Here is a 26,730-nt window from a genome sequence, read left to right on the forward strand (position 1 = left end):
TAAATACAAATTTTAAAATCATGAGTTAAAATAATAACATAGTGTAACTTTGAAGATTGTTACTATGGTACCTTTAGTTGGTGAAGCTCTCTTTTTAAGAAAAGATGTAGAAGTTCTCCTCAGAGGCAAAGACTTTCCATCATCATCCTTTCCAGCTAGTTTTGATATGATACTCCACAGATATTCATACTCTCTCTTAATTTTTTCCCCCATATCCAAGTTTAATCCTAAAATGGAATGTAAAGTGGAAACTAATATTTTGATAGAAAATATTTATTTTATAACTAGCTTTCTTGAATTTTTTGCACACTTTAGTATAAGAGTGGCAGAATTGAGGACCTTTGTAAATACAGAACAAGACACAACATCAAAGTGACAAAAAAGAACACAGTTATATCTGTTACAGAATAATAACAGTGGGTGGAATGCCGACTTGAAATACACATTCACACAAGCCTGGCACACCAAGCCTTATGTTTAAGCATTTAGAAGTAAGCAGAGCTACTTGCCCTCTTATTCCTTCCCTGAACCAGGCAGGCAGGGAGTGGACAAGAAAGAGAGGGGAATGGGTGGAATCATGACTACACCCATCACTCACTTGCTGAAGCAGCTGAAGCAGTGTAGGAGGCTGGGAATAGGGGTAAGGACAGTAGTTTACTGCTGGTATAGGCAATAGTAATCTTCTACCGCACCCACTAATCTACCTGAGGAATGAGGAAGAAGCAGGGGAGGAATTGTGACAATGGTGTCTCTGTATGTCATAGTGCATCCCAGAGTGCATCCCATCCTACATAGGTCCAACTTGCTCAGGTATATGCCCAATGTCATAATCTAATATTAATTAATTTGACATGAACTGCTGAGTGTTTTATTGTTAGATTAAAATCTAGATTAGGTTTAAAAACTAATAAGTGAAGAAACAAATATGAATGTAGTACCTTGCTCATTTTCTACTTCATAGTAATATGCAACATTCTTCCACAAAAGATCATCACTTAAATCAGGCAAGTGAGTGAAATCCACTTTCCACAGCTTTTCAGTTGTCAGGTGTTTCAGAAGAAAAAATTCACAACCTTTATGCTAAAAGGAAAAAAAGGTAAATAGGATGAATACACTAGATTAACGTCTGCTCAAGGTATCAATACTCAATGCAAAGAAAACCTTTTTTTTCCCCTTAAGATTCTGGCTCCAGTATCAGATACTGAATGCACCTTGAAGGTTTTTTTTTAATTACCCAACTTGATTTTTTGGTGACCATAAAGGTCTGAATGTCTGCTAAACAAATCCATGCACTTAGACCATTTGGAGAAAAAGTGTAAAGCAGAGTAGTAGGAAAGAAGCACAGATTTAGAAAAGTTAAAGGGAATAGTGATAGGTCACCATTACACCTGACAGGAGAGTGCATTGTAAGCTCTAAATGGTAATATTATTATGAAAACTCCAGTGCCATTTTGAGAAGATAAGGCATTGATAAGACAGTAGTGAAACATCTTTAAGGGCATGATTCTGTCCCTTTATTCATGTTGAGTAGCACTTTACTCACAAAGAGTCTCATTGGTTTCAATGGAACTATTCAGGTAGTAATTGCATTATTCAACATAGCTAAAGGTGGTGAAGTTGGGCCTTAAATTTGCAAAAGGTGCTTGTACAGTAAAAACACAATAGACTGAAATTTAAGAAATATAATGCAGAAGTCAACAACTTTGATTGAATAAGGAACTTTTTAGGTCAGTGAGGACAGTGTTCATATCTTCACTTGCTACAGCATTCTTTTTCATTTGTTCCTGAACTTTTGCATAGTTTCACTGTGTTATTAAGTAATTGCTGGGCTCCACTCAAGAGGTGTCTGTATTTTGGCAGTAAATGAGGGAATCTTAAGTGCATGTCTGACTCTCAAGGGACTTGTGAGTCTAGTGCCTGATCATGCAAATGCTTAAACTTGTGTATAATTTACTCAGGTAAGTGGTTCCATTGCAATCAATGGGATTACTCACAAGATTAAAGTTATACACAGGTTTTGGTGTTTGCAGGATTTAGTTATTGGTACTTGTAAAGCACTTTGAGATATTTGGCTGAAAGGTGCTATCAGTGCGCAAAATATTATAATTTATTTTTGCTACAAAGAGCCATGCAGCTTCACAAAGAACTAAACACACAAGATAGTTAAGATGTATCATTCATTTTATTATTTTCCCCTAGGTTTTTTATTTGAAATATTAGACATTTTTAAAATACTTACTTGGAAAATTTTGGTAATTATAATTTTTAAAAACTACAAACAGTTAAATGATCTGACCACATCTTCTATTAGAAAATGTAGGCTTGCAAAGGGAGTGATTTAAAAATTAAATATGCTCATCCTATGTCTTAGGACACACAAGTTTGCACTCATGATAGTGATTACTGTAATGGATAGCATGATAAAACCACTTTAAAAGGTAGCCAGTCCTTCATTTTAAAAGTCATATTTGGGCAGGATCTCTGAAGGTATTTAAGAACCTGAATCCCAGATTTAGTGTCTAAATCTCAGGTTTAAATGCCTAAATCCCAGTTTTGCCTCCAGTGTGATCCACAGAACTCCCACCGAACCCTGTAGGTGCCTAAACTCTCTTGGTGTCTAAGCTTTCAGAGTACAAGGTCCCTAGGTGCCTATGTTCCTGCCTCTGGGCATGTACACTGTGGATAAATATTTCAACAGTCCTTGGGCCAGAGAACAAAAGAATGACTTGTAGTCCAGGGGCTTAGGCATTCACTTGGGAGGTGGGAGACTCTATGGCACTAAGGGCTTGTCTCCACTTACCGGGGAATTGACGCACGGCGATAGATCCACTGGGGGTCGATGTAGTGGGTCTTGTCAACCGCTGATAGCTCTCTCATCGACTCCGGTACTTCACCGGAATGAGAAGCATAAGGTAAGTCAACGGGAGCGTTCCTCCCATTGATCCAGCGCAGTGTAGACACTGCAATAAGTCGATCTAAGGTACGTCGACTCAAGCTACATTATTCACATAGCTGGAGTTGCGTAACTTAGGTCGACTTAGACCCATACTGTAGACCTGTCCTCAAGTGTTACAACACCTAAGTCCTTCGTGGATCCCATCCGTTGTGTCTATTGTTAATAAATAAGATCTAAAAGTACAAACAATGAAAATGCAATGCCTACCATTTGTATAAATGTGAAAGCTTGTTTACTCCAATGGTAACTGATTAATCTAACCCGAGCTCGTTGTGAAAGAGGTAAATGGAAAAGAAAAACCACACTCAGGCAATACATCCTGATTAGGTCTTCAGCTTCTTCTGGTGTTATTTCCCTACTCTTCTCCTGTATAAACACAAACAAAAAGTATCATGCCTACATGCAACCTATTTTGCAATTCATATTTTGAAAGGAGCTTCAATCTGACCGTCCATTTTGCATCTGCTATTTTGCAGACATAAATACAGAGACATATAGAATTGTTCTTTTAGACCAGAGGTGGGGAACCATTTTCCTATCAGGGGCCACTGACCCACAGAAAAAATCAGTCACGGGCCACACACAGCCCCACAGGGGGGTGTGGAGGCTTGGTGCTTCTCCCCACAGCAGCGTGGCTCCAGCCCCATGGGGTTCGGGGAGCGCAGAGGCTTGGGTGGGGCCAGAAATGAGGGGTTCAGGGTGTGGGAGGGGGCTCCAGGCTGGGGCAGGGGGTTGGGGTGTGGGTGGGGATGTGGGGTCTGGGAAGGAGTTAGAGTGTGGGAAGGGGTTCCAACCTGGGGCAGGGGGGTTTGGGGTGTGAACTCTGGCCGGGTGGCACTTAGCTCAGGTGGCTCCTGGTCGGTGGTGCAGTGGGGCTAAGGCAGGCTCCCTGCCTGCCAGGGCTCTGCACTGCTCCCAGAAGTGTCTGCCATGTCCAGCCCCTACGTGGAGGGGCCAGGAGGCTATGCATCGTGCCCATTTACCACAATTCCTGGCCAATGGGAACTGTGGAGCCAGCGCTGGGGGTGGGCGGAGCTTCCCTGATCTCCCCTGCTGCTAGGGGCCACAGGCACATGCTCGTCGCTACCGGGAGCTGAGCGCAGCCAGACAGACTTCTGGCAACCCAGCAAGCCAGCAGTCGCAGCTCCAGCCCTGTGTGGAGGGTAGGGGTGCTGAGGCTCAGGACTTCTGGCTCATGGTGCAGAGACTTGCTACTGGCCAGATGAAATGAAGCAGTGGGATGGATCTGGCCCATGGGCGGTAGGTTCCCCACCCCACTCAGTCTGACTTCATCTATTGGCATGATCAAGTAGCTACACTTATTAATGAGATCAGTTCCATCCACAATTATTTTGCATCTACAACATTGTCTCAAATTATTTGTGCCTCAAAAACTGAGTGCAAAATGCAAGTCCAACTCTGTAGCTCTGGTCAATACTTGTTAAACCCGGAGGTATAAAAGACCATATTATATGTAAGTAAAAGTTTGTCTACACATAACATACCCAACACAAGCAAGGACATGAAAAATTAAGAAATCTAACTCTCTACTCCTCTACCAGGAGATACTGACTTCACCAGCATACACCATAAATCACACATTGCTACCTTAAGTCTGCTCCTATGAGGATGCCAGACTTCAAGCACCTCTTACCCCAGATGTATACATTGGGGAGCAGTTAAGGTTGCCATGACTGGTCTGTGATGTATAGTGCTCGGGGTAACAGTACTTCTAACCCCAAATGTTCAAAAATCATGAGATTGGCAGAAAAATCTTCAAAATTTTTGATACGAGTAAATATTAGGTTCTTCTAATTTGCTTTCTAGTTTTGGAGCCTTCAGGCTGCACTTTGGTCTCATTTTTAAATCTTTCTATGCAACCATGAGAGCTAGAAACTCACTTTGCATTGAAAGAAAGCTGAGATAGTCTCGTAAGCACTTGTCTTTAAAAAGCTGGGACTTTAAGTGAAACATTAGATATAGGAAGAGTCATGATAAAATTGTGAGATTTAGCAACACTGGGGTTATTAAATGCCCTGACTCATTCCATTTAATCTTTTAAAAGGCATATATGATGGCATAGAGCTCCACATCCTGTATGGAACAAAGCATTCTAGTCTGTATTTGAAATAGCTCCAGAGATATTTATTTCTGTGTATGTTAATTGCTGCTTTTCTGGAAATGATTTGTGTTCCACTAACAGGCTTTTATGTAGAAATATTTTGTAATAATAGTTTATAGGAGTAGATGGATAACACACTGAACATATGCCATAGGAAAAATGCATACCTCTAAAATATCACACCTATCAAGGAGAGGGAAGGAAAAGAAAAAAGCAAGAGTTTGTGCTAACTGAAAATCCTACCTGTTTTCGAATGGTAGCCTGGTGTTTCTTTTGTAACCTACTGTACGTTCTCAGCCCCAGTGCACATGTGACAATGCAGACAATGTGTCGAATATCAGATATTTCTGGCCAAACATGCTTGAGCTGGGATAATATCTCACAAACCTGGTATCATGAAATATATAATTAAATATATGAGGAGAATTTTAAAGGAAGAGTTTTCTCTTTTTAAAAACATGATAGGCAAAGAAGCCAACAGGGACCAAAATCACATGAGTGAAATATTTAGTCACAGGCCTAGAGAAATAAGAATGATGCCTCCCTATAGAGGTGAAGGATGATTTGTCAACACCTTGCAGTATTGAAGTATTGAAGTCAATGGCAGTCATTCCACTGATTTAAATAATCTTTAGATCAGGCACTAATCCTGCAGACACTTATCCATGTGCTTAATCTTGAGCAAAGTTATTAATATACTTAAGTTATGGGGCAGCAAATGTAAAGGAGCAGCAGGACGTCGGGCTCTAGGGCGGCAATCCGCCCTCGGCGGCCGCTCTGTCACAGTGCATTTCACGCTCGGCGGCAATTCAGCGGCCGCACCATCACTCCGCCACTGTGTTCGGCGGCAAGTTTGGTGTTTGGCCGCTTGGGGCAGCAAAAACACTAAGCCAGCCCTGGGGACCTATATTGTAGTCTATCCTCCAGATAAAAAGAGAATCAAACATACTCATTAGCAATAATATATCACTCACAAAGTGTACACGTATGCTAAATAAGATACATGTAGTATTTAAAAATAAATAAATGATATGACAATCACCATAAAAAAGGAATTTTTAGTAAAAAAGTAATACAACAATACTACATATTACAGTTTTAGAGTAAGGCAGATTTGAAGGTATAAAATACATTTAATTTTGAAGCTGATAAGAGGAGCTACTTAGATCTTTTGCTGAACATAACTGTGTGCATTTTTATACTTTCCAGTTTACATTTTTAAAGTGGAACCCTCACAATGGATTTTCAGCTTTCCATTTTTCACTTTTTTTTTCATATTACAACATTCCTAAGACATTTTCCAAAAGTATATATGGAGGATTTGGGTAGAAACCCTTTCAAGTTTTTGAATGAAGTAACAAAATGAAGTACCTCTTTTTCCATGTCCTTCACACTTGAATGTCCAGAGAGAGAAAGTAATGCTGCTGTACTGGATTCCTGCAAGTCTTTAACCAGTGTTTGGAAAACAAACAGAATCTCTTCTCGGTGCTTAAAAAATATATAGTTTATTTTTTAAATCAAGCTTTTTATTTTCTAAATTCAACCATTTTATTTTTAAATGTACATGCTATTAGAATATTATGACTTTTTTAGGTCATTCAAAAAGGCTGAACTGGAAAATACACATGTTAATACCAATTTGGAGTACTGATACAGTTCCTCCCAAAAAAATGTTATAATGGGTACATATTGTAGAACTCAATATTCAGAGTAGAGAAGGTGGTAATGAATTTCACTCTTCTCTGTTCATGTATTTTCTGTGAAAAGATTGTGATTTTTTTGAGTATACCTGTTCAAAATTATGTGAGGATTAATTTATGCTAATATTTTTTGGCCTGTAGCTCATGAGTAAGCAGTTTATTGTGAAGAAAGCACAATCCTTGCCCCAACTGGCTCACAATCTAAACACAAAGAGCAGGCAGGGGGAAAAGGCACCACAAATTTAGCTAACAAATATACACAAATTCCCAATCTACTCCTCAAGTATGGTATTGTCTATCAGCAAGTTTTGTACAGGCATTACAACAAATTGGTCTCTCAGAGGGGCTTAAATGTGGAGAGGGTAGAGGCCTTGTGGATGAGCTCAAAAAGGGCTTTGCATACATATGGGCCATTAAACTAAATAAAGGTCGCTTTCTGTACTGAATGTAGAGGCTCTGCCCCAGCCTACAGCTCCTCATTTGCCAACTGCCACTCTAACAGTCAGCTTCTGTGCTTTGCCTTTTCCATTTCTCTAGATTCTTTCTACTGCCTACCACTTTCCACTCACACACTTTGTCTCCTTTTCCATGCCTTCCCCTACAGTGCCCCCTACTCCAAGAAAATCCTCATTGAACCTATATGCAATAAGCCTTCAGTACCTCCTCAAACCTTGCCTTCCCACACAATCCCACAAACTACAAAGTATAAAATAAATAATAAAATAATATTAATAATAATAAATAATAAATATTAATGCAAAAACAGAAAAAAGAATAACTTGAAAGTCACATGACACACCCCATACCATTTTAGCTATGCCATAATCTACTCATGCACTCATTTCTCCTTGTCTGATATTTATTTAACACCACATTCTGTGTGCATACTCAACTTAGTCCCTGTCCCAGAGAGTTTACAGCCTATCTCTAAGTCAATTTTTCATTACACTACTGTAAGTTTTCAAATATAGACAAGGCCTTAGCTCTCAAAGTCATTTTCAGGCAAGATCTACTACACTGCTTAAATATTAAATTTCTCTATTAAATATCAGTAAAGATTTCATATATTGTTTACCTGAGAGAAAAATTCCTTGTGCCTATACATGCCATGGATGTGATATCCATAAACTCTGATAAAATCTGATTCTTGTCCAGAAGTAAGGACAACATTGATTCTTTTTGACAAGGCATGAATGATAAATAAATTGAGAAAGCTTGTCTGTAGTTTAGTCAGTCCATCATCAGAGATTATTATAAAATATGGGTAGCTTTCTTGCAGGAAAGATTGCCACTTCCCTTCTAAAAAGTTGGAAAATTCAGTGTGAATGACAGCATCAGTATTGTGCTGAAGATGGAGAATCAGTGTAGTACGTAAGGACAGGAGAGTCGGATGCCTGTAATATGCATGCTCTGCATCCTGTAAAAAAATGAAGTAAAATTATATTTTTATATAGATTAACAATTTTAATTAGCTGCAACTAGAGTATAAACATGTTAATTCTTAGTAATGACATATTTTGTATGTACATCTTCATATTATCTGCTTTGGAGCTATTACTTTGAATTAACAGGACATGAAAATAACACTTTACGTTATGTAATTTTAATAACTTCCAAATAAGACAATAATTTAAATTGGGGGCCCAGTCCTGCTAACCTTTAGCCACACGAATAGTCTTATTGGATCGATCATGCTCTCACTTACATTGGTGTAAATCCATAGAATCTCTATTGACTTCAGCACAGCTATGGAGTTACTGTGGATTTACACCAGTGCCATTGAGAGCTGTATATGTTCAAGGTTACTTGTGTGCAGAAGCATTGGCAGCATCAGTTTCTAGACAGAAAACATAAGGAGACATTAAACGATTCTGCTGACATAAAGAGTGGAAGTAAAAGCTTGTGGGCCAGATTCTTGGCTGTGCCTAGTGAGCAACTGGTACAGCTGGGGATTTATGTGTGAGTGGTTTGGGCCAGTTCCTCAGGCTGGGACTACACATGCCAAGGTTGTTCTGAGGATCACCGGAGTGCAAGGACTGCTTGGTCACACACCCTTTCCACTGGGAACATGCCCTGCACCATGGATCAGGTGTAGATGCCAAAACAGGAGCCACTAGAACAGTGGTCTTCTACCAGGGGCACGCAGAGGTCTTCCAGGGGGTACATCAACTCACCTAGATATCTGCCTAGTTTTACAACAGGCTACATAAAAAGAACTAACAAAGTCAGTACAAACTAAAATTTCATACAGACAGTGACTAGTTTATACTGCTCTCTATACTGTACACTGAAATGTAAGTACAATATTTATATTCCAATTAATTTATTTTATAATTATATGGTAGAAAAGAGAAAGTAAGCAATTTTTCAGTACTCGTGTGCTGTGACACTTTTGTATTTTTGTCTGATTTTGCAAGCAAGTAGTTTTTAAGTGAGGTGAAACTTGGGGGTACACAAGACAAATCAGACTCCTGAAAGGGGTACAGTAGTCTTGAAAGGTTGAGAGTCTCTGCAGTAGATCAACCCCATGCCTAGGAGATCCTCCACCAACCTGAATTATAGAGCTTAAATCTGCTTTGCTCCAGGGAAAGTGGTGGAAACCAGACTTCTCAGATTCAAGATTTGGATCCTCTACGTCTTATTCACATTACCAGAATACCAATATATAGGTAGATACTCAAAGTATCCCCAAAATGTACATAAATTAGAGTTAGACACACTGTAGTTAAAAACCTAGAAATTGTGAAGCTGGATCAGACCAATGGCCATTCTAGTTCAGTATCTTATCTTGGATGATGTCCAGTGGTAGATGCTTCACTACTTTATTCCTCACTTGATGGGTCTCTTACCATGGTCCTTATCCCCTTTTTAATTTACTTTAAAATTGTGCTTGCTCTATAATATAACCTGACTTAAAATATTTAAGTAAAATTAGAATATTCAAAGCTTTTACTTTCTCTGTACAGATGCAAGAAAAAGAGGATATGAATTTCAACTTTTATATATTTCCATATTGATATTGACTAAAGAAATTAATTACAGATTCACAGTTGGAAGGGTCCCCGAGCTACACGCTACAGTTTCTTTTTACCTTAATCTAATTTCATACTATTATGCACACATGATTTTATCAGAGTTGGGGGTGGGGGGAATTGCTAGGGCCTATGTGAACAAGTCAACATATATATAAGCTTTAATTTTACAGTAATTTTTCCTAACTTCATAATTAAATCTGAAAGATATTAGGCTGTGTAAAAGAATGAAGTAAATTTAAAATGTCATCAATTTACCACTTAAATGTCTTGATAGAGAAAGAAAAATCTTTTGTTAGCAAATCTATTCAGTGAAAGCATTACTGACACCCTCAAACTACTGAGATGCCCAAATATCACCAAGAATAACATAAGAACGGCCATACTGGGTCAGACCAAAGATCCATCTAGCCCAGTATCTTGTCTTCCGACAGTGGCCAATGCCAGGTGCCCCAGAGGGAATGAACAGAACAGGTAATCATAAAGTGATCCATCCCCTGTCGCCCATTCCCAACTTTTGGCAAACAGAGGCTAGGGACACCATCCCTGCCCATCCTGGCTAACAGCCATTGATGGACCTATCCTCCATGAACTTATATAGTTCTTTTTTGTTATACTCTTGGCGTTCCCAACATCCTCTGGCAAGGAGTTCCACAGGTTGACTGTGGGTTGTGCGAAAAAAATACTTCCTTTTGTTTGTTTTAAACCTGCTGCCTTTTCATTTCATTTGGTGACCCCTAGTTCTTGTGTTATGAGAAGTAGTAAACAACACTTCCTTATCAACTTTCTCTACACCAGTCATGATTTTATAGACCTCTATCATATCCCCCATTAGTCATCTCTTTTCCAAGCTGAAAAGTCCCAGTCTTATTAATCTCTCATACAGAAGCCACCCCATACCCCTAATTATTTTTGTTGCCCTTTTCTGTATCTTTTCCAATTCCAATATATCTTTTTTGAATGGGGTGACCACATCTGCACACAGTATTCAAGATGTGGGCATCCCATGAATTTATGTAGAGGCAATATAATATTTTCTGTCTTATTATTTATCCCTTTCTTAAGGATTCCCAACATTCTGTTCGCTTTTTTGACTGCCACTGCACATGGAGTTTTCAGAGAACTATCCACAATGACTCCAAGATCTCTTTCTTGAGTGGTAACAGCTAATCTAGACCCCATCATTTTATATGTAGAATTGGGATTGGAAAACATAATGTCCTTTACTTTGCATTTATCAACTTTATTTTCATCTGCCATTTTGTTGCCCCGTCACCTACTTTTGTGAGATCCTTTTGTTTACCTCTTTTTCCAGATCATTTATGAATATGTTGAATATGATTGGTCCCAGTACAGACCCCTGAGGGACATCACTATTTACCTCTCTCCATAGTGAAAACTGACCATTTATTCCTACCATGTGTTTTCTATCTTTTAAGCAGTTACCAGTTCATGAGGGGACCTTCTCTTTTATTCCATGACAGCTTACTCTGCTTAAGAGCCTTTGGTGAGGGACCTTGTCAAAGGCTTTCTGAAAATCTAAGTACACCATATCCACTTGATCCCCCTTGTCCACATGCTTGTTGACTCCCTCAAGTTTCCAATTAGTTTCCAATTTGTCTTAATCTCACAGTGTTATTTTTTGTTGCCATGGGCTGGAAATAGTGTGTGGCTCTCAAAAAATGCTTGAAGTAAAAACAAAATCAACACAAGGAATAAAAATGAACAGTAATCCTTGTTCAGTACTACATTCCATAGGTATGTTCCATTTCAACCCATGGATAACACAGAAAACTAAAATTAACCAAAACCAACTCCCTTCTGAAAGAAGTAGGAAAGAAAAAACAATATTGTGTTACCTAGTGGCAAAAAAAAAAAAAAAAATCAGCCACATAGATTAATCAAACACCAGAGAGAATACTTGTAGCCCCAAATTCAGAACTCAAACTGTCCACAGGTGCTTGCCCATAAAGATGCAGCTGACTGAGGACCATGAGATGCAACTAAAGATCCTCCTAGGCTGGATATATAATATGAACATTTAGTAGCAGGGCTTGGGTAATAGTCTATGTATTTTATCACATACTCCTGTGAACATCTAGGAATTCCCTGCTGGGAATACAGATGCATTTGTTATGAGTAATTTGCATGAATACATTCTCAGGCTCACAATAAAACTACTAGAGCTGGGCAGGAAATGGTTTTACCATCCTGCATCAGAACGGAACCAAGTCTTTTCATCAAAGTGAGAAACCAAACTTCCAAAATAGCTAGTACCCTGGTGGTTAGGATGCCACGCCTGGATGTGGGAGACCCAGGTTCAAGTCTCTCATCTAAATCAGGCAGAGCAGGGAGTTGAATCTAGGCCTCCCACATCCTAGGTGAGTACCCCAGCCATTTGGCTATTCTGGACTAAGCACACAAAGGCACTTCATCCTGGACCTGGGAAATCTTGCCTGACAAAATTTTCATCGAATCTGGTACATTCAGGCAAAAAGTTTCAGTTTTGATGAACTGCCATTTTCTGATGAAAAACTGTTTCACTGAAAACTTTGCAACACACTCTAAAAACTACTTTTGCATGGCTAATTGTGAACCTTTTGGGGGAGACATTAGCTAAAGGTCTGAATTTGACCTTTATTGTCTTATTGCTTAAAGACTACCTAATGTATTATGAATGAACACTTTTCTCTAGTGAAGAAATATAGTGCAAGAATTCAATCGTTCATTGCAAAAATCATGTATTTGTTACCTTGAAGAAAACAATGATGTATTTTGCTCCTTTGTTTGTTAAATCCAGTAGAAAGCGTTCTACCAGGTAAAAGAAGTGCAGATTCTGTCCTGGCAGTAATGTTTGTTCACTTATGCAGGTGATGAATAATGAATCTCCATCAATCAGAAAAAACTCAGATTCAACGTAATCATTGAGTAAGCTTACATACCTGGAACAAAGAATGCATATGGCAACAAATAGTACAATTTAACATCAATGTGGAAACAATACACTGTACTTGAGGAAATGTAAAAAGTAGCAGTTTAAAAAAAAAATCTTAAACGAACACAATGATCCAGTTCTCTATGAGAAAAATAAGATCAGTAACTCAGACAAAAACAGTGTCACCATGTTGTCTCCGATTATATTTACAACATTCCTATCGTCTGCTATAAGGAATGTTTGTATGATATGAATTTTCTACACACCTTATACCATTGTAAAAAGCAGACAAGGGCATCGTCAGCCCTAGAAATGTTCCAGGCAGTGATCAGCGGAGTGACTCACATAAAACTAAATAGATAAAGAGTGTAGGGTGTAACTTGTAAAACTGAACAACATGAGCTATTTACACATAGCCAATATTTGCTAAAAAAAAAAAGTACTGTGCCATTCCAAACATATACGTGAAAGCAAAACTGCCTATTTTCATATGCAAATATAGGATCAGAATATACAGTTTAAATGTCTGCTTCTGAAAACCAGGCTCCCAAAGTATGGTTACAAACCATGTCAACAAGATAAATTTAATCTTCATAGGGACCCTTTTTGAAGTGTCTAACAAAATAATTGATATCTTTTCTTGTACAATGCCAAAACAGTTGGTTTCATCTCTGCTAACTAATGAATCTACCTATTTAAGCTATTCGGATCATATTGTATTCTGGGACCACAGGTCACTGGTATTGTTTGCTTACAGCGGTCCATTCTACTCAAGAGCTATAGTCCCTAGTTGCAAAAAGAAAAGGAGGACTTGTGGCACCTTAGAGACTAACAAATTTATTTGCGCATAAGCTTTAGTAAGCTACAGCTCACTTCATCGGATGCATTCAGTGGACTAGTCCCTAGTTGCTTTACAAGCGCTACCCTTAGTAGAATGCATTGCAGCAAAGCAGGTTTGAGATTACAAATGAATGGATAATGTTGGCAAAGTCTACATCAGAAGAATGGTTGCAGGCTTTGAGCCAGACTTGGATAAAAGGCATTATATGCCACTGCTGTCAGCTGGGAAGGGAGTATATTAATAAAACCCTGTCCTGATTCCATATTGCCAGGTTGGTTTGTCTCTGGCTGATTTTGATTTTTTCTATTTTTTACTCAGCAAGCAGGGAACAAAAGCTGACTGAGGACCAGAAGTTCTGTTTTGTGTGAAATTCTGTGATTTCAAAATTTGTTTTCATTCCAAATCATAATGATTTTTTTCAGATATCCTTTTAAATACAAATTTTTAAAAAATCATTTTGGGTCAATCAAAACATTTCATTTTGAATTTGACTTTCATTTTATTTTCATATATTTTCATTTTCTATATGCATTTTGTAATTTTATTTTTGTTACTTTGTATTTGTATATTTTATTTAATATTTATTCTTTGTATAATGTATTATATTATATTTGTATTTCATAATTTATAATATAATTTAAGATTTTTTTCTAAACAAAATATTGTTGAAATTGACATGTTCCCATAGAATGTTTCAATTTCAATGACTCCACATTTTCTGATGGAAAAACATTCAGTTTGAAAATTGCCATCCAGCTCTACTTTGAATCATAGTATAGTGATTTGTTAGTATAATCTGAGGGAAAGTGGTATCTAGGATGTTTGTAGATCAGAGATGGAAAAGCTAGGTGCAACCCTTGAACACAGCCCTTGAACACTTTTGAATATGGTCCTCAGGTATGCAAATTTTGGGTGCCACTCTCTAAATGTAGCTGTGTGGACTGTAGATAGTGTGTGCAGTAGCACCACCATCTTCTGAGTCTTACTGAAATTCTTCTCTTGATTGACAATTTCTCTTTGCATTTTTTTCAGCTCAAGTAATTGCAACCATACTTACTCAGCTTTTGGTATGTCGTTCAAAATTAAGTCAGATATTTTCTCCAGAAGTCCTATATGTTTGTCTAGTTCTAAAAAATTAATAAAACATTTTTCTTAGCAATCAGTCACAAGAGTTATATGATCAAAGAGTCAGCCTATATCTAATCACTCTCTCATTCTATTGTATTACATGTGAAAAAGCTGTTAAAAGAGCATTATGATTGCAACTCAAGCACTCAGAAGTTAGGAAATGCAAAAATTAAGGTTTTTCACGGGAAAAAATAGCATGTAATCATGTAAGTAAAGACTGTATCATAATGCATATGCAACAGGAGAGGCAACCTTAATTCTGGCATTTCCTGTCTTGTGTGTTCAATTTTGCAACCTTAATGTTTTTTTAAATATATTTTCCTAAGTTTACAAAAACTGAAAAAAAACAGAAAGTCCATCACATGGAAACAAATTGATGGGTCATATGTCACAAGCTGGGACCTTTAGGTACACAACACAAACCTCTACCACTTGAGTTAATCCAGTAACTGAGCAGTATTAGGCTATTATCTTCTATGTAGACCAGATCAGCCACTAAATGGGAATGAGGCTAGTGGATTTCACAAAGGCCACACTCTTTGCTAGTGGATTTCACAGCTATTTGCTGAGAGCAGAGGAATGTAGCAACTCAGTAATCTTGGGTTCCATACAGATTCCGGAAGGCAGATTGCTCTAATGGGCACATTATTGCATCTAATGCTTTCCCTATTTGTCCTGCCTGTCCCTGCACATATGACCCTAATATATACCCCCCACAGTCTGTCTCTGCCCTATTTCCCCACAGCTAGTTTTTGCCTCTTCCCCTCTCCTTGCAGCTTGTCTTCACACACACACACACACACACACACACACACACACCAGCTTATAAAACAAGGTATTCTAAGAATTACTTAGTAAAAAACAACATATTTTTCCTAATTTCATTCTCTGAATGATTGAACTGTTTTTAGTGAAACTTTCAAAGAAAGAGTTCAGTTTGAAGTAGGCACCCAGCATAGAAAATTTCAGTCTCAACAGTTGAAGCCAGATCCTCCAGTGGCAAGAAGGGGCCATAAAGCTGTATTAATATGGCATCTGGAGATCCACCTATTGTGGATGTGGTATGACATAAAGCCAGCACAGGGGGCACGTTGGGAGTGTGCCAACAGCAAGATCAGGCATGACCAGAGAGCATTGTGATGAATGATCCTTCGTCAGACATGAGGCTAATCTAATTTGCATCATGATAACCAGATTTAGGGATTGGGGAAGTACAATGGTGGCATACAGGTTGGCCAGACTCAAGAATCATGGTCTGTTTGTAAAGATTTTATATTTCAGTTAGCGCCAGTCATCTGAAAGATCCCTTAAGCTCTTTATTACTCCCTAACCAGAAGTTGAAGAATTTGATTAAAATAATCATGACTGAATCTTAGCTTTGTGTTTTACACATCATATTAGTGCCAGATGAGTGACATAATTTATTTATCCCATCATAATTTATACCATCGAGTTGAGTGTCAGAGAACGTAAGTTGGTTTCCATTCTGCTTCAATAATGGCATAATTATTAGAAGAAAACTTTGTGGTAAATTTCCAAAGAAATGGAAGAGGATTTAGTACTCCACTGCTTCAAACTGTATCCCATCACATTTAAATATTCTCTTTTTTGTCTCTACTAAAAACAAATACAGAAGTTTGTAAAATAAACATACTTCTGAACTTTGGTCTAATGTTGAGAAACAGCTCAGGGACATTCAGTCTAGTCTAAGTCTGAGAAATAACCACAGAACTGGAAGATGAGTGTTAATCTGTGAAAACGATAAAATCTTGAATGAAGCCTCCTTTCAAACCACGTAAGCTAGCAATATGATTATGAACAAAAATGAAAGTATCTTCTCACCTGGATTTCTGAAATCGTACTTGTCTTGTCTGCTATAATCACTGGCCCTTGAAACCTGCTGTATCTCCTGTTCCCAGCAAAACACATTTGAAAAGTCACTGCAGCCACTTTTATTTTCTACTGGATCTTCAAAAGACACAGATTTTTGTTCAAGGTTTTGGGCTGTGAGATCTCCACCATCATCATCACTGCCATCTTGAACAGTTCCTCCAGAAGCCATGATGGCTTTATTATGACTCTTGACACTGTCAGTCTTCAACTTACAGATGCTTATTAGATGTACTATTAGTCTTCAAAATGCCTTTTAAGAAACGTATATTTTTCTGTAAAGGCAAAGATTATGGACCTTATTAACTAAATCAATGTCTGCAGAATCATTGAAAATTTTGGAAGAAGACACTAGTAAAATGCCATGAGCCCAAGCCAACAATATTTACTAATTTACTTCATATATTAAACAAAAGAAAATAATATATTAGACTTATGACAAAGGAAGGAATGTATACATTATAAAAACCTAGATGATTAAACAGAAAGAATTAGTTTATAGATATCGAGTCTGTTATTGCACACTTGTGCTCAATAACTATACAGATCCACTAAAAAAAAAAGACAACATATAATTCCTATCAAATCCTCATACTACTTACCTGTAGTGCTGTTGACTACATGTTATGCTCTAGCATGAATACATGTGTGTTCAGGATAGCTGTCTGCGACATATAACTGCTTCTCTACTATGTTTTTTGTTTACTAATTACTCCTGCAGGAATTCTGCGCCACTGCACATGCACAGAATTTATATCCCCCTGCAGATTTCTTTGCTTCCCCACAGAAAAATGACTTTCTGATGGGGAAGCAATGGGTAGCCACAAGAGCAGTCATGAGACCCTCCCCAGCAGTATGTTTGCAGTTCACAGGGCAACTGGGAGAGAGGTAAATCACTGTGGGATAGGGGATGAGACTGGGGAAGACCCAGCTGGTGGCTCCTACCCTTGCACTAGGATCAGATGCTAGTCCCAGGTGGGGTGGGGAGGAAAGGACTTCCTCTTCCCCTGCACAGTATCCAGGGCCGGGTCAGACCCATCCCCAGATTTCTCCCCCAGCTGCAGGAAGCTCTGCAAACTCCCACACACACACACACACACCTGCTTCCTGCACCCATCACTCCTCAGCTGCAGGGGAAGGGATTCTTGTACAGGGAGTTGCTCCCCCAACCGCCATGCATCCAGATTCCCTCATACCCAGACCCTCCTGCCAAGCCTCACCCCTCCCCCCGCATTCAGAACCTTTCCCCACGATAAGCCCCACTCCCCCTGCACCGGGACCTCCCAGACGAGCTACCCACATCCGGATCTCCACCCCATTGAACCCCACTCCTCCAGCATCTGGATCCCCCACCGAGCCCCCCACACTGAGCCCCAACCACCTTCACCAGGACCCCCCCTGCAGAGTCCAATTACTGTTGTACCCCAAAACCCCCAACAAGCCTCTGTGCAGGCAGATCTCCCCCCGCACCCGGATCCCCCACTGAGCCACCCGCACCCAGATTGCCCCACTGAGAACCCTCTCAAGCCACACCTGGATCCCCCCACATTAAGCCCCTCCACACGTGGATCCTGCTTTGTTGAGCCTGCCTGCCCACACCTGGTGCACCTGGCATGGAGGGGCAGGGCCTTGGGGTGTTTCTGTGGCAGGCCCAGTTCTTGCGCTGTGTCAGGGTTGGGTGCAGCCTCACCGCTGAGTCCATGTTCCAAGGGGGAGCAGCCAGGGACTGCTCTACCAATTTTGCCGCCCCAAGCAGTCACCGCTGAATTGCTGCTGCCACAACAGTGGTGGAGCTGCCGCCAAATTGCCGCCATGCCTGGAAAAGCACCTGCTTGGAAAGCTGGTGCCTGGAGCCGGCCCTGGGAGCAGCACAGTGATCTCCCACCTCTGTGCAGCCAGTGGCCTGTGCTCCCCAGTGCCATGCTGGAGCCTCCACATTTATTTGACAAAGAAAATTTTCAGAATTTTGCAGAATTTTAAAATATTGTGTGCAGAATTTTTAATTTTTTGGCACAGGAGTAACTAATCAAGCCACCGCTTCAAAATAAAGAAAACTAGTCAGCAGAGAATGCTGCAAGATCCTTTAAATTCCTGTGTAACAGATTCCAAGACAGAGGCCCCAAATGTCACTTATTGGAAGTGATTTTAAAAGATATTTTGATTTTAGAAACATTACTTTTTTTTAATTCACATGATTCCTCCAAGTTCCAAGAGCTCCTAGGATCCCTGGTTTTCATTTTACTCGTCCTACTTCATAATTCTACCCCAGTTATTCCAATCCTGAAATTCATTCCCTTCATCTGCCAGTTATGCAGTAGTTTTATGATGTGGACTCAGATATCCACTAATCACAAAGAGAAGAAATTCAAATTAATTTGCGCTGGGGACCTTAGACTTTGAGTTTCTCTTTCAGTGTCACTGAAATCCTCAGGTTTTTGTGTTTTTTATGAAGATATTTGCCAAAATCTCTCCTGCTTGTGACTTCACCTGAACGACCATAACCCAGAGAGATAGCAATGCCACCATTTTTAAGGCCGGAATATAATAAACTACAGTGCCAGATTATAATATTGGTTTCATGTGTGCAGGCAGCTCAGAATATCAAATGAAGAATTTACTTTTTTTCTGCTTCCAATAAACTAAAAGTCAGGATTCTTTGCATCCTGCAAGAACAGAATACAGGATAGAAGCAAGAAAATTGGGTTACTGATGATTTTTATCCCTGATGAGTGTTAACACTTGGACCACATTTTCTACATTTGGTTACAACCTTCAGATGAAAACCAGAAAAAGTTACCCTTTTGTTACTATCCTGATTTTACAGGATTATAAACAGCTGCTAAATATAACCTAAAATGTATCAGAATCTCCTTTAAGGTAAGCTGGTACACCCGCTTCATAAAGAACAGTTCCTGGCACCTAGAAGCAAACATACTACATACCACATTACTACGTTTCATTGAATCTAACAAGAATTTATGCCATAACCAGACCCTTAAGTCATTAATCATAGATATTTGAAATATTCTAGGTGGCTCAAAACAAAATCAGATGCTGATTTAGAATGACACTCTTATAAATGTGCTGAATTGTGGAGGCATCGGTCCCTGAACCAGTATGGACTATATCTCTGAGAGTGGCTCTAATAATTAATATAAATAATAACTAATATATCACTTCTGATGCCACAAGTGTGCATCCCACTGTTCAGACAACCCTCTCTCTCCCCAAACCTAGTACAAGCTACGGACCAAATTCTCCTTTCACTTTCATCTGTACTGACATAACTGGGCTTGCACCAGGTAGAATTAAGGGACCTAAAAGGTGGGACAATTAAAGATAGGACTCAGAATAACTTGTTCTGCTCAGTAGGAAATTGGCGGAGGCGTTTAGAAAGTAAGAATCCAAGGGCTTTGGAGGGACTTGCAAACGCCCCCCCCCCCCCGCTGCTACCCACAGACCCCCTGCTCCCCACACCCTGACTTTCTCACTGACAGCCCTGTAAGCCCTGCGCCCCTCAGGAAACCCCTGCCGGAGCAGCTCACTCCCCCTCCCAGCCGTGTGCAGTCCCGGCTAGCGCCCCAAAGAAGCGAAGAGCATCCCAGTCCCCCGCAGCCACGGGCTTTCCTGGTCCGAGCCTCCAGCTCCGCGCCCCCTAGAGCAGCAGCGGCACCGGAGAAGGCAGGAGATGCTCCGCTCTGCAGACCGTACCTGTGCAGGGGGCGAAACCAGCGGGGAAGGCACCTGGGAGCAGCTGCTGCTCCTGTTCCTGAGTTTATGATCGGACAGGATGGAGTGGGAGGCACCTCCACGCTGTCATGGGTAAGTTTCGATTCTCAGAAAACACGAAACAGGAATTTCTTTTGATTCACTGCAGGAGAGGAGCGGGCATGTGAAACTTAGGACCAGAACTGCACCCCTCTACTGCTGATACTCTGAGCTCCTGGAGATAAGTCTGCCCGCAGAGGGCTAATGCACACAGGTTTACATTGCTATAGTGATGTTGGTTTAGGGCTTGTCTACACTGGCAAGTTTCTGTGCAGTAAAGCAGCTTTTTGCGCTCAAACTGCAGACGTGTGTCAGCTGCTAAGCCACTTTGCGCGCAGGACCTCGCCAGTTGCAGTGCTGCACAAAAAACACCTCAGTGGGCCTGAGGTGGCGGTGGGAAGGGTCAACGATGTTACAGCGCTGCTTTAAGGAGGGTCCTTTGCCTCGGCAGCACTTTAACGTCGGGTGCATAGGGGCTGGTACCCGCGGCCACGTTTTACCTGTACACTGTACCAGCCCGTACCGGCCCACTTTCACCCTGGCCCTTCCCCTTTCAAACCACCATTTCTGACAGCCCTTGTGTGCTGTGCTGATCTGCTCCAAACCATTATTGCGGAATGCTCCTGCTGTCGAACACAGACCATATCGCAAAATGACAGTGCTAGAAAGCCCCAGATCTGGCACCCAAATCTTTTTCGAACCAACCAATTTATGGCTCCAAATTTCTCCTAGCCCACTAGAATGATCCTGCTTTTCTGACAGGTTTCAGAGTAACAGCCGTGTTAGTCTATATTTGCAAAAAGAAAAGGAGGACTTGTGGCACCTTAGAGACTAACCAATTTATTTGAGCATGAGCTTTCGTGAGCTACAGTTCACTTCATCGGATGCATACTGTGAAAATTGCAGAAGACATTATATACACAGACACCATGAAACAATACCTCCTCCCACCCCGCTCTCCTGCTGGTAATAGCTTATCTAAAGTGATCATCAAGTTGGTTTGTCTGTGGGGGGGCGGAGGGTGAGAAAACCTGGATTTGTGCTGGAAATGGCCCAACTTGATGATCACTTTAGATAAGCTATTACCAGCAGGAGAGCGGGGTGGGAGGAGGTATTGTTTCATGGTGTCTGTGTATATAATGTCTTCTGCAATTTCCACAGTATGCATCCGATGAAGTGAGCTGTAGCTCATGAAAGCTCATGCTCAAATAAATTGGTTAGTCTCTAAGGTGCCACAAGTCCTCCTTTTCTTCCTGCTTTTCTGGTGTTTTTTTATGGTTTTGAATTTCCCTGGAATTTAAAAATGTTTTTAATAGAGAAGATGCTGACACTGAAACTACCTGGTTTACCTCTGGGAGACATTCCTTCTTGTAGAGGTGACTTCACCCTAGCATTCTGTGGTCCCTTTGCACCAGCTGTGCTTTGCAAAGTGGTGTAAAGGCTGTGCTAGTGCAAAATTGGCCACAAGGTTCCCATCTCTCCTTGGTGAATTGGCCTGGCAGAGCAGGCTCCCACCATTGTTGCAGAGCCAGCTCTGTGCTATCGCCACACAATCCCCTGGCACCGGAGTGATCTGGACAGAAGAAGGGATGGCCAAGTCAGTCCTGCAAAATAATAAGGGGATGAGCTATTCTGCCCATCATTTCCTTTTGCGGTCCTCAAAAAAGATTTGGGGGTCGGGGGAGCTGGTACCATGACACTGGCTAACTGAAAGACAAGAGAAGGGAAGGAGTGAGATTCACTATCATGGCTTCACCCCACATCATCTACTGGGACCCTGGATTCTTTATTCTAATCCTGAGAGAGGCCCCTACCAGACTTGGCCAGAGAGAGAGAGAGAGAGAGAGAAAGAAAGAGAGAGATCACATTGCCACATCCACTACTCAGTCTAAATCCCAAATACCACCTGGGATGTGAAACTTTTGTCGCCCTCACCTCCCTCCCATCCCCATTCTCCATCTTGTGTGTTCTTTTCCTCTTCCCTTATATTCTATCTAAATTAATACACAGAGCTGATCCATCCCCTAGCATCTGATCCATGTAGCACAGCTAAAGCCTCCCCTCTCGGTTCCAGCGCTGGGTCAGGAACCCCAAAGCACTATGGAAAATGCCAACATTCTCAGATTTATCATTTCCATTTTTCTCCAAAAAAAGAACAAAACCTAAGCTCCATGGCTCACTTCCTTGCATCAAAGATGAGGATCTTTGACAGAGGGAGAAGCAGGCTCAGGAACTGAGGGCTGGTCTATGCTAGAAAGCTACGTTCATGTGAGTTGCCTTGCACCAACCTAATTGTGCATATGTCTTCACTGAAATTGTCTTTCACTGATGTAAGTGGTCCATTATGGCAATGCAGTAACATCACCTCCCCGAACGGCATGAAGCCATGGTCAACATACTGTGGTTGACACAGTGTGTGTGTGGATACTGTGTGACCTAAGTCTACCCTAACAGTCCTCCAGCAGCTGTCCCACAATGCCTGATACTGACAGGTCCAGTCACAATTGTGAACTCCACTGCCCAGGGTCACAGAGACCAGAAGCCAGGCCCCACTTTAAAAACCCCATAATTTTGAAATGCCTTTTCATGATTCACCAGCTTGGTGAGTACCCCTGGCATCTCTCCATTGTTGTGTGCCACCACCCAGTCAGCCATGCCAGTTACATGCTTTAGATATGCTCTGACCCGGAGTAGAGAGAAGGTATTGGAACATGGACATCTCTGAGCAGATTGCATGGGAGATTCAGGAAAAGGGTAATGAGAGGGAGCAGCAGCAGTGCCATGTGAAAGTGAAGGAATTGTGGCAGCCGGCAGGGAGTCCAACAGTTGATCTGGTGCCAAGCTGCAGACCTGCTGCTTTTATAATAAGCTGCATGCCATACTTGGTGGAGACCCCACAAGCAGTCCACAGACCACTGCAGATACCTCGATGGAGCCCAAGACAGAGACCCCTGCCATGAACAGCCAGGAGGAGGAGGAGGATGGTGGACATGTGTCTGGGGGATGCAGCTATGCTGTGAGTCAGGACCTGTTTGAGATTCCACCGCAGTTTAGCCAGTCCCGTCAGCTGAGCACAGGCAAGTTTGTTGAACGGGGAGGAACCTCAGGTAAGTGTGTGAATGCCTTTTGCTTTGGAATGTCTAAATGTACAGATGGCGCCCAACCCCAAACTAATCAGGACTCAGGTATGGACTTCCCATGCATTTCCTCATACAAGAAGAGGTAGCAATACAACAAACAGAAGCAGAGTTATCATTTGCTTTTTATTCTCCTGTAAGGTTAGGCAGGGAGGCGACACACGTGGAGCAGTTTGTTTATGTATATAAGGAAGTCCCTTGAATTCTTCTGAGATATCTCGAAACTTTCATGGCAGTACTTTCCAATCTTCTCCTGAAGGTTCCTAGGGAAGGTTGCCTTATTTCAACCTCCATGATAGGACATTTTCCCATGGTATTCCACAATGAGTTTGTCTAGCACCATTTGTGTGAACTGGCTAGCAGGATATGAGCCCAGGTGGCTTTTGGACATCAGCAGCAGCTGTGCTCTCTGTGCCTTCATTACCTTCAGGAGCGAGATAACAGCTAAAAACACCTCCACCTCTGGAAAATAGTGCCAGCACTCAGCACCATTGCCCTGTGCCATTACTCTGGGAAATAGGGTCCAAAATTTTATTGTGTGGAATGCCTGACCCTGAGAAAGAGGAGAAAGAAGGCGACTCTGGAGTACATATTCTCAGAGATCCTGTAAGTCAGTGCTGCATTGGAGCTTGAACAGAGAGCACAGAAGGTGAATAATTCAGACAGTGTGGAGAAGCAAAGAACAGATAGGAGAAAGTCCCAGCAGGAAAAGGAGAGGGAGATGCACCAGGCCATAATAGGGCTTCTCTGGCCTGCAAACACACATGCTGGAGACTCTTGTTGACCTGCAAGTTTAGCAAATATGAGCTTGCATCCCTTTGCAGTCAGAGGAGATCTTTATAGTAGTACCTTCCTATTTCCCCACCACCACCACCCCTGTTCTTTGTGGCAACCCTTCCCCTACCACAGTAAGGACAATCACTCACAGCTTCACAAACACTGACCAGTGAGAGCCATGGCTGGCTGTATGTGTAGTCAAAATGGACATGAACGTTCTTTCCCCTGTTCTGTTAGTTTATTTGCATATGTTTTTATTGTATTTGTTTTTAAATTGCACAGATACTTTTCCACAGGTTTTGATCCACAAATGCTTGCATAACCATTGAAAAGCAGCCCTCTTGTTATTGTACTCTGTGGTAAGGTGGGCTGGTGCCAAAATAGGGATGTGCATGCTGTCTATTGCCCCATCACCATTCAGGAACCCATTGCTGCAAATCCATCCACTAAGTTCTCCACAGAAGCAAGAGTCAGTCCTGCACAGCAGGAGACCTTTAATGACCCTCCACACTTGCATGACAAAAACCCCGGCTGTGGATTTTCCAACTCCAAAATGATTTCCCACTGACCAGTAGCAATCTGGTATTGCACACTTCCCCAGTTTGATAGCCACTTGCTTCTCAACTGTCAGTACAACTCTTATTCTGGGGCCCTGCTCTAGAGGGCTGAGGAAAGCTTGGCATACATATGCAGGCATATGGCTTTCATATCTGAAAGTTCTGCAGTCAGTGCTCATCATCTCAAACCTGCATTACAACCAGGACCGGCTCTAGGCTCCAGCAAAGCAAGCACGTGCTTGGGGCAGCACATTTCCAGGGGCGGCATCATTCCGGCCACCCTTTTTTTTTTTCCCGGCCCCGTTCAGTCAACCAATGAGCCCCGGCGTGGGGTGGGGTGGCGGGCTCAGCGCGGGGGTCCCGGCCTGGGGGCAGTCCCTGCCCTGGCCCACCGCTGCCAGGGGAGCAGGGCGATGCGGCTCCTCCCCCCCCACCGCCCGCCCCTGCTGCACATGTCACAAGCGGCGGAGGAGCCGGAGCCGAGCAGAGCAGAGCCCAGGATCGGGGCAGGACCCGCGGTCAGTAAGGGACCTGCTGCCCCGGGCGCTCAGCGCTGGGTGGGCACCCCTGGTGCCCCTCCTCGCAGCTGACCTACCCCCTAGCCACTCTGTCGGTTACTGTCCCCTCTGCGGGGGTGGGGCCGGGTCTGAGATTGGGCTGGGGGCCTACAGGCAGGATGTACAGCCCCGAGCACCTCACTCCAAACACTGCTATAGCATTACACATTCTTTTAACATTACCAGTGTCAGTGGCTTCTGGTGAGAGCAGTTTCTCAAAACTGAAATTACTAAAAAACTATTTGAGGTCCACCATGTCTCAGAATCATTTGTCAGGACTTTCATTAATTTCAATTGAAAGTACTATTGCAAAAAATTTAGATTTCACTGAATTATTAAAAGACTACGCAAGTATAAAAACCAGAAAAAATCAGTTCATATAAATTCTTTTAATTTATGAGGAACTGGGTGCAGCAGAAGACACTAACGTTTTTCATTACAGTGTATAGTTGAACCCAAATTGTTTGTAATTGTGACTTTGTTAAAATTAAATGAGTACACTAGAAGGAAATAGTTTTATTTCCCTAACTACAAATTCTCTGTTTTCATTTTTTTCATTTTAAACAGTCAAAAACAAACAAACAAACAAAAAAACATTGCAAAGTGCAAACGTGTAAAAGCCAAAAAAAGGAGGGGGGGGGGCAGGCAAAAATTTTTTTGCTTGGGGCAGCAAAAAACCTAGAGCAAGGCCTGATTATAATGCGATCCCACCAGTCAGTGCTTGTCTGTTGGGCCAGAAGTGGTGCTTCACCATGGGCATCTGCTTCATGATTGCCACCAACAACTTTGAGTCGGTTTTCACTATGTCCCACAGCAATTTGTCCTCCACAAAATCATCATGCCTCCCTTGTTGCATTTGTCCTGTGTTTGCACATTTATGACAGTAGTGCAGCGCTTGTGGGCTCAATGCTTCTGTTGGAGATGGCAGACAGCAAAATGTGCCATGCAGGTCTGTGGGATTTTTTCAAAAAGTGTGCAAATTATGGGATATGGATGGATTATGGGATGGAGAAAGTTGCATGATGAGAACTTGACTCTTAGTTCCAGTCACTCCTGTGTGACTCATTTCTACCCCCACCTTGCATTGCACAACTTTCCCAAAAGATGGTGCACTGGACAATGGCAAGTTGGACACTGGGATATCTACCCATGGTGCACCACACTGTGCTTTAACACAAGTACTCCTTGTGAATAAATGCTATGCTGATGCAAGATATGCATGTGCACAAGCAACATACTAACTGCAGCAGGCTTATGCTGACATAACTTGCATTAACCAAAGTGTATAGTGTAAACATAGCCCGAGCTCACAATTTCACTCTGATGCCAT

At 41.6% G+C, this 26,730-nt stretch overlaps 1 protein-coding gene across 1 annotated transcript in view; it reads right to left on the minus strand.

Annotated features, from left to right (window-relative positions):
• The window catches only part of LOC141986540 (putative ATP-dependent RNA helicase DDX60), a 67,014-nt gene extending 50,173 nt beyond the window's left edge, over positions 1–16,841 (minus strand). Inside the window, exons 1-9 of the mRNA XM_074951115.1 lie at positions 16,557–16,841; positions 14,644–14,713; positions 12,563–12,752; positions 7,854–8,195; positions 6,450–6,566; positions 5,322–5,465; positions 3,164–3,322; positions 939–1,080; positions 72–227 (exon numbers count right to left, since the gene is read on the minus strand). Coding sequence (XP_074807216.1) covers positions 72–227; positions 939–1,080; positions 3,164–3,322; positions 5,322–5,465; positions 6,450–6,566; positions 7,854–8,195; positions 12,563–12,752; positions 14,644–14,713; positions 16,557–16,776 — 1,540 coding nt within the window. The 5' untranslated portion in view covers positions 16,777–16,841. The remainder of the gene's footprint in view (positions 1–71; positions 228–938; positions 1,081–3,163; positions 3,323–5,321; positions 5,466–6,449; positions 6,567–7,853; positions 8,196–12,562; positions 12,753–14,643; positions 14,714–16,556) is intronic.
• Positions 16,842–26,730: the final 9,889 nt, after the last annotated feature.

This window comes from Natator depressus, chromosome 4, assembly GCF_965152275.1.
Source record: "Natator depressus isolate rNatDep1 chromosome 4, rNatDep2.hap1, whole genome shotgun sequence".
In the NCBI taxonomy this organism is placed as follows: domain Eukaryota; kingdom Metazoa; phylum Chordata; order Testudines; family Cheloniidae; genus Natator; species Natator depressus.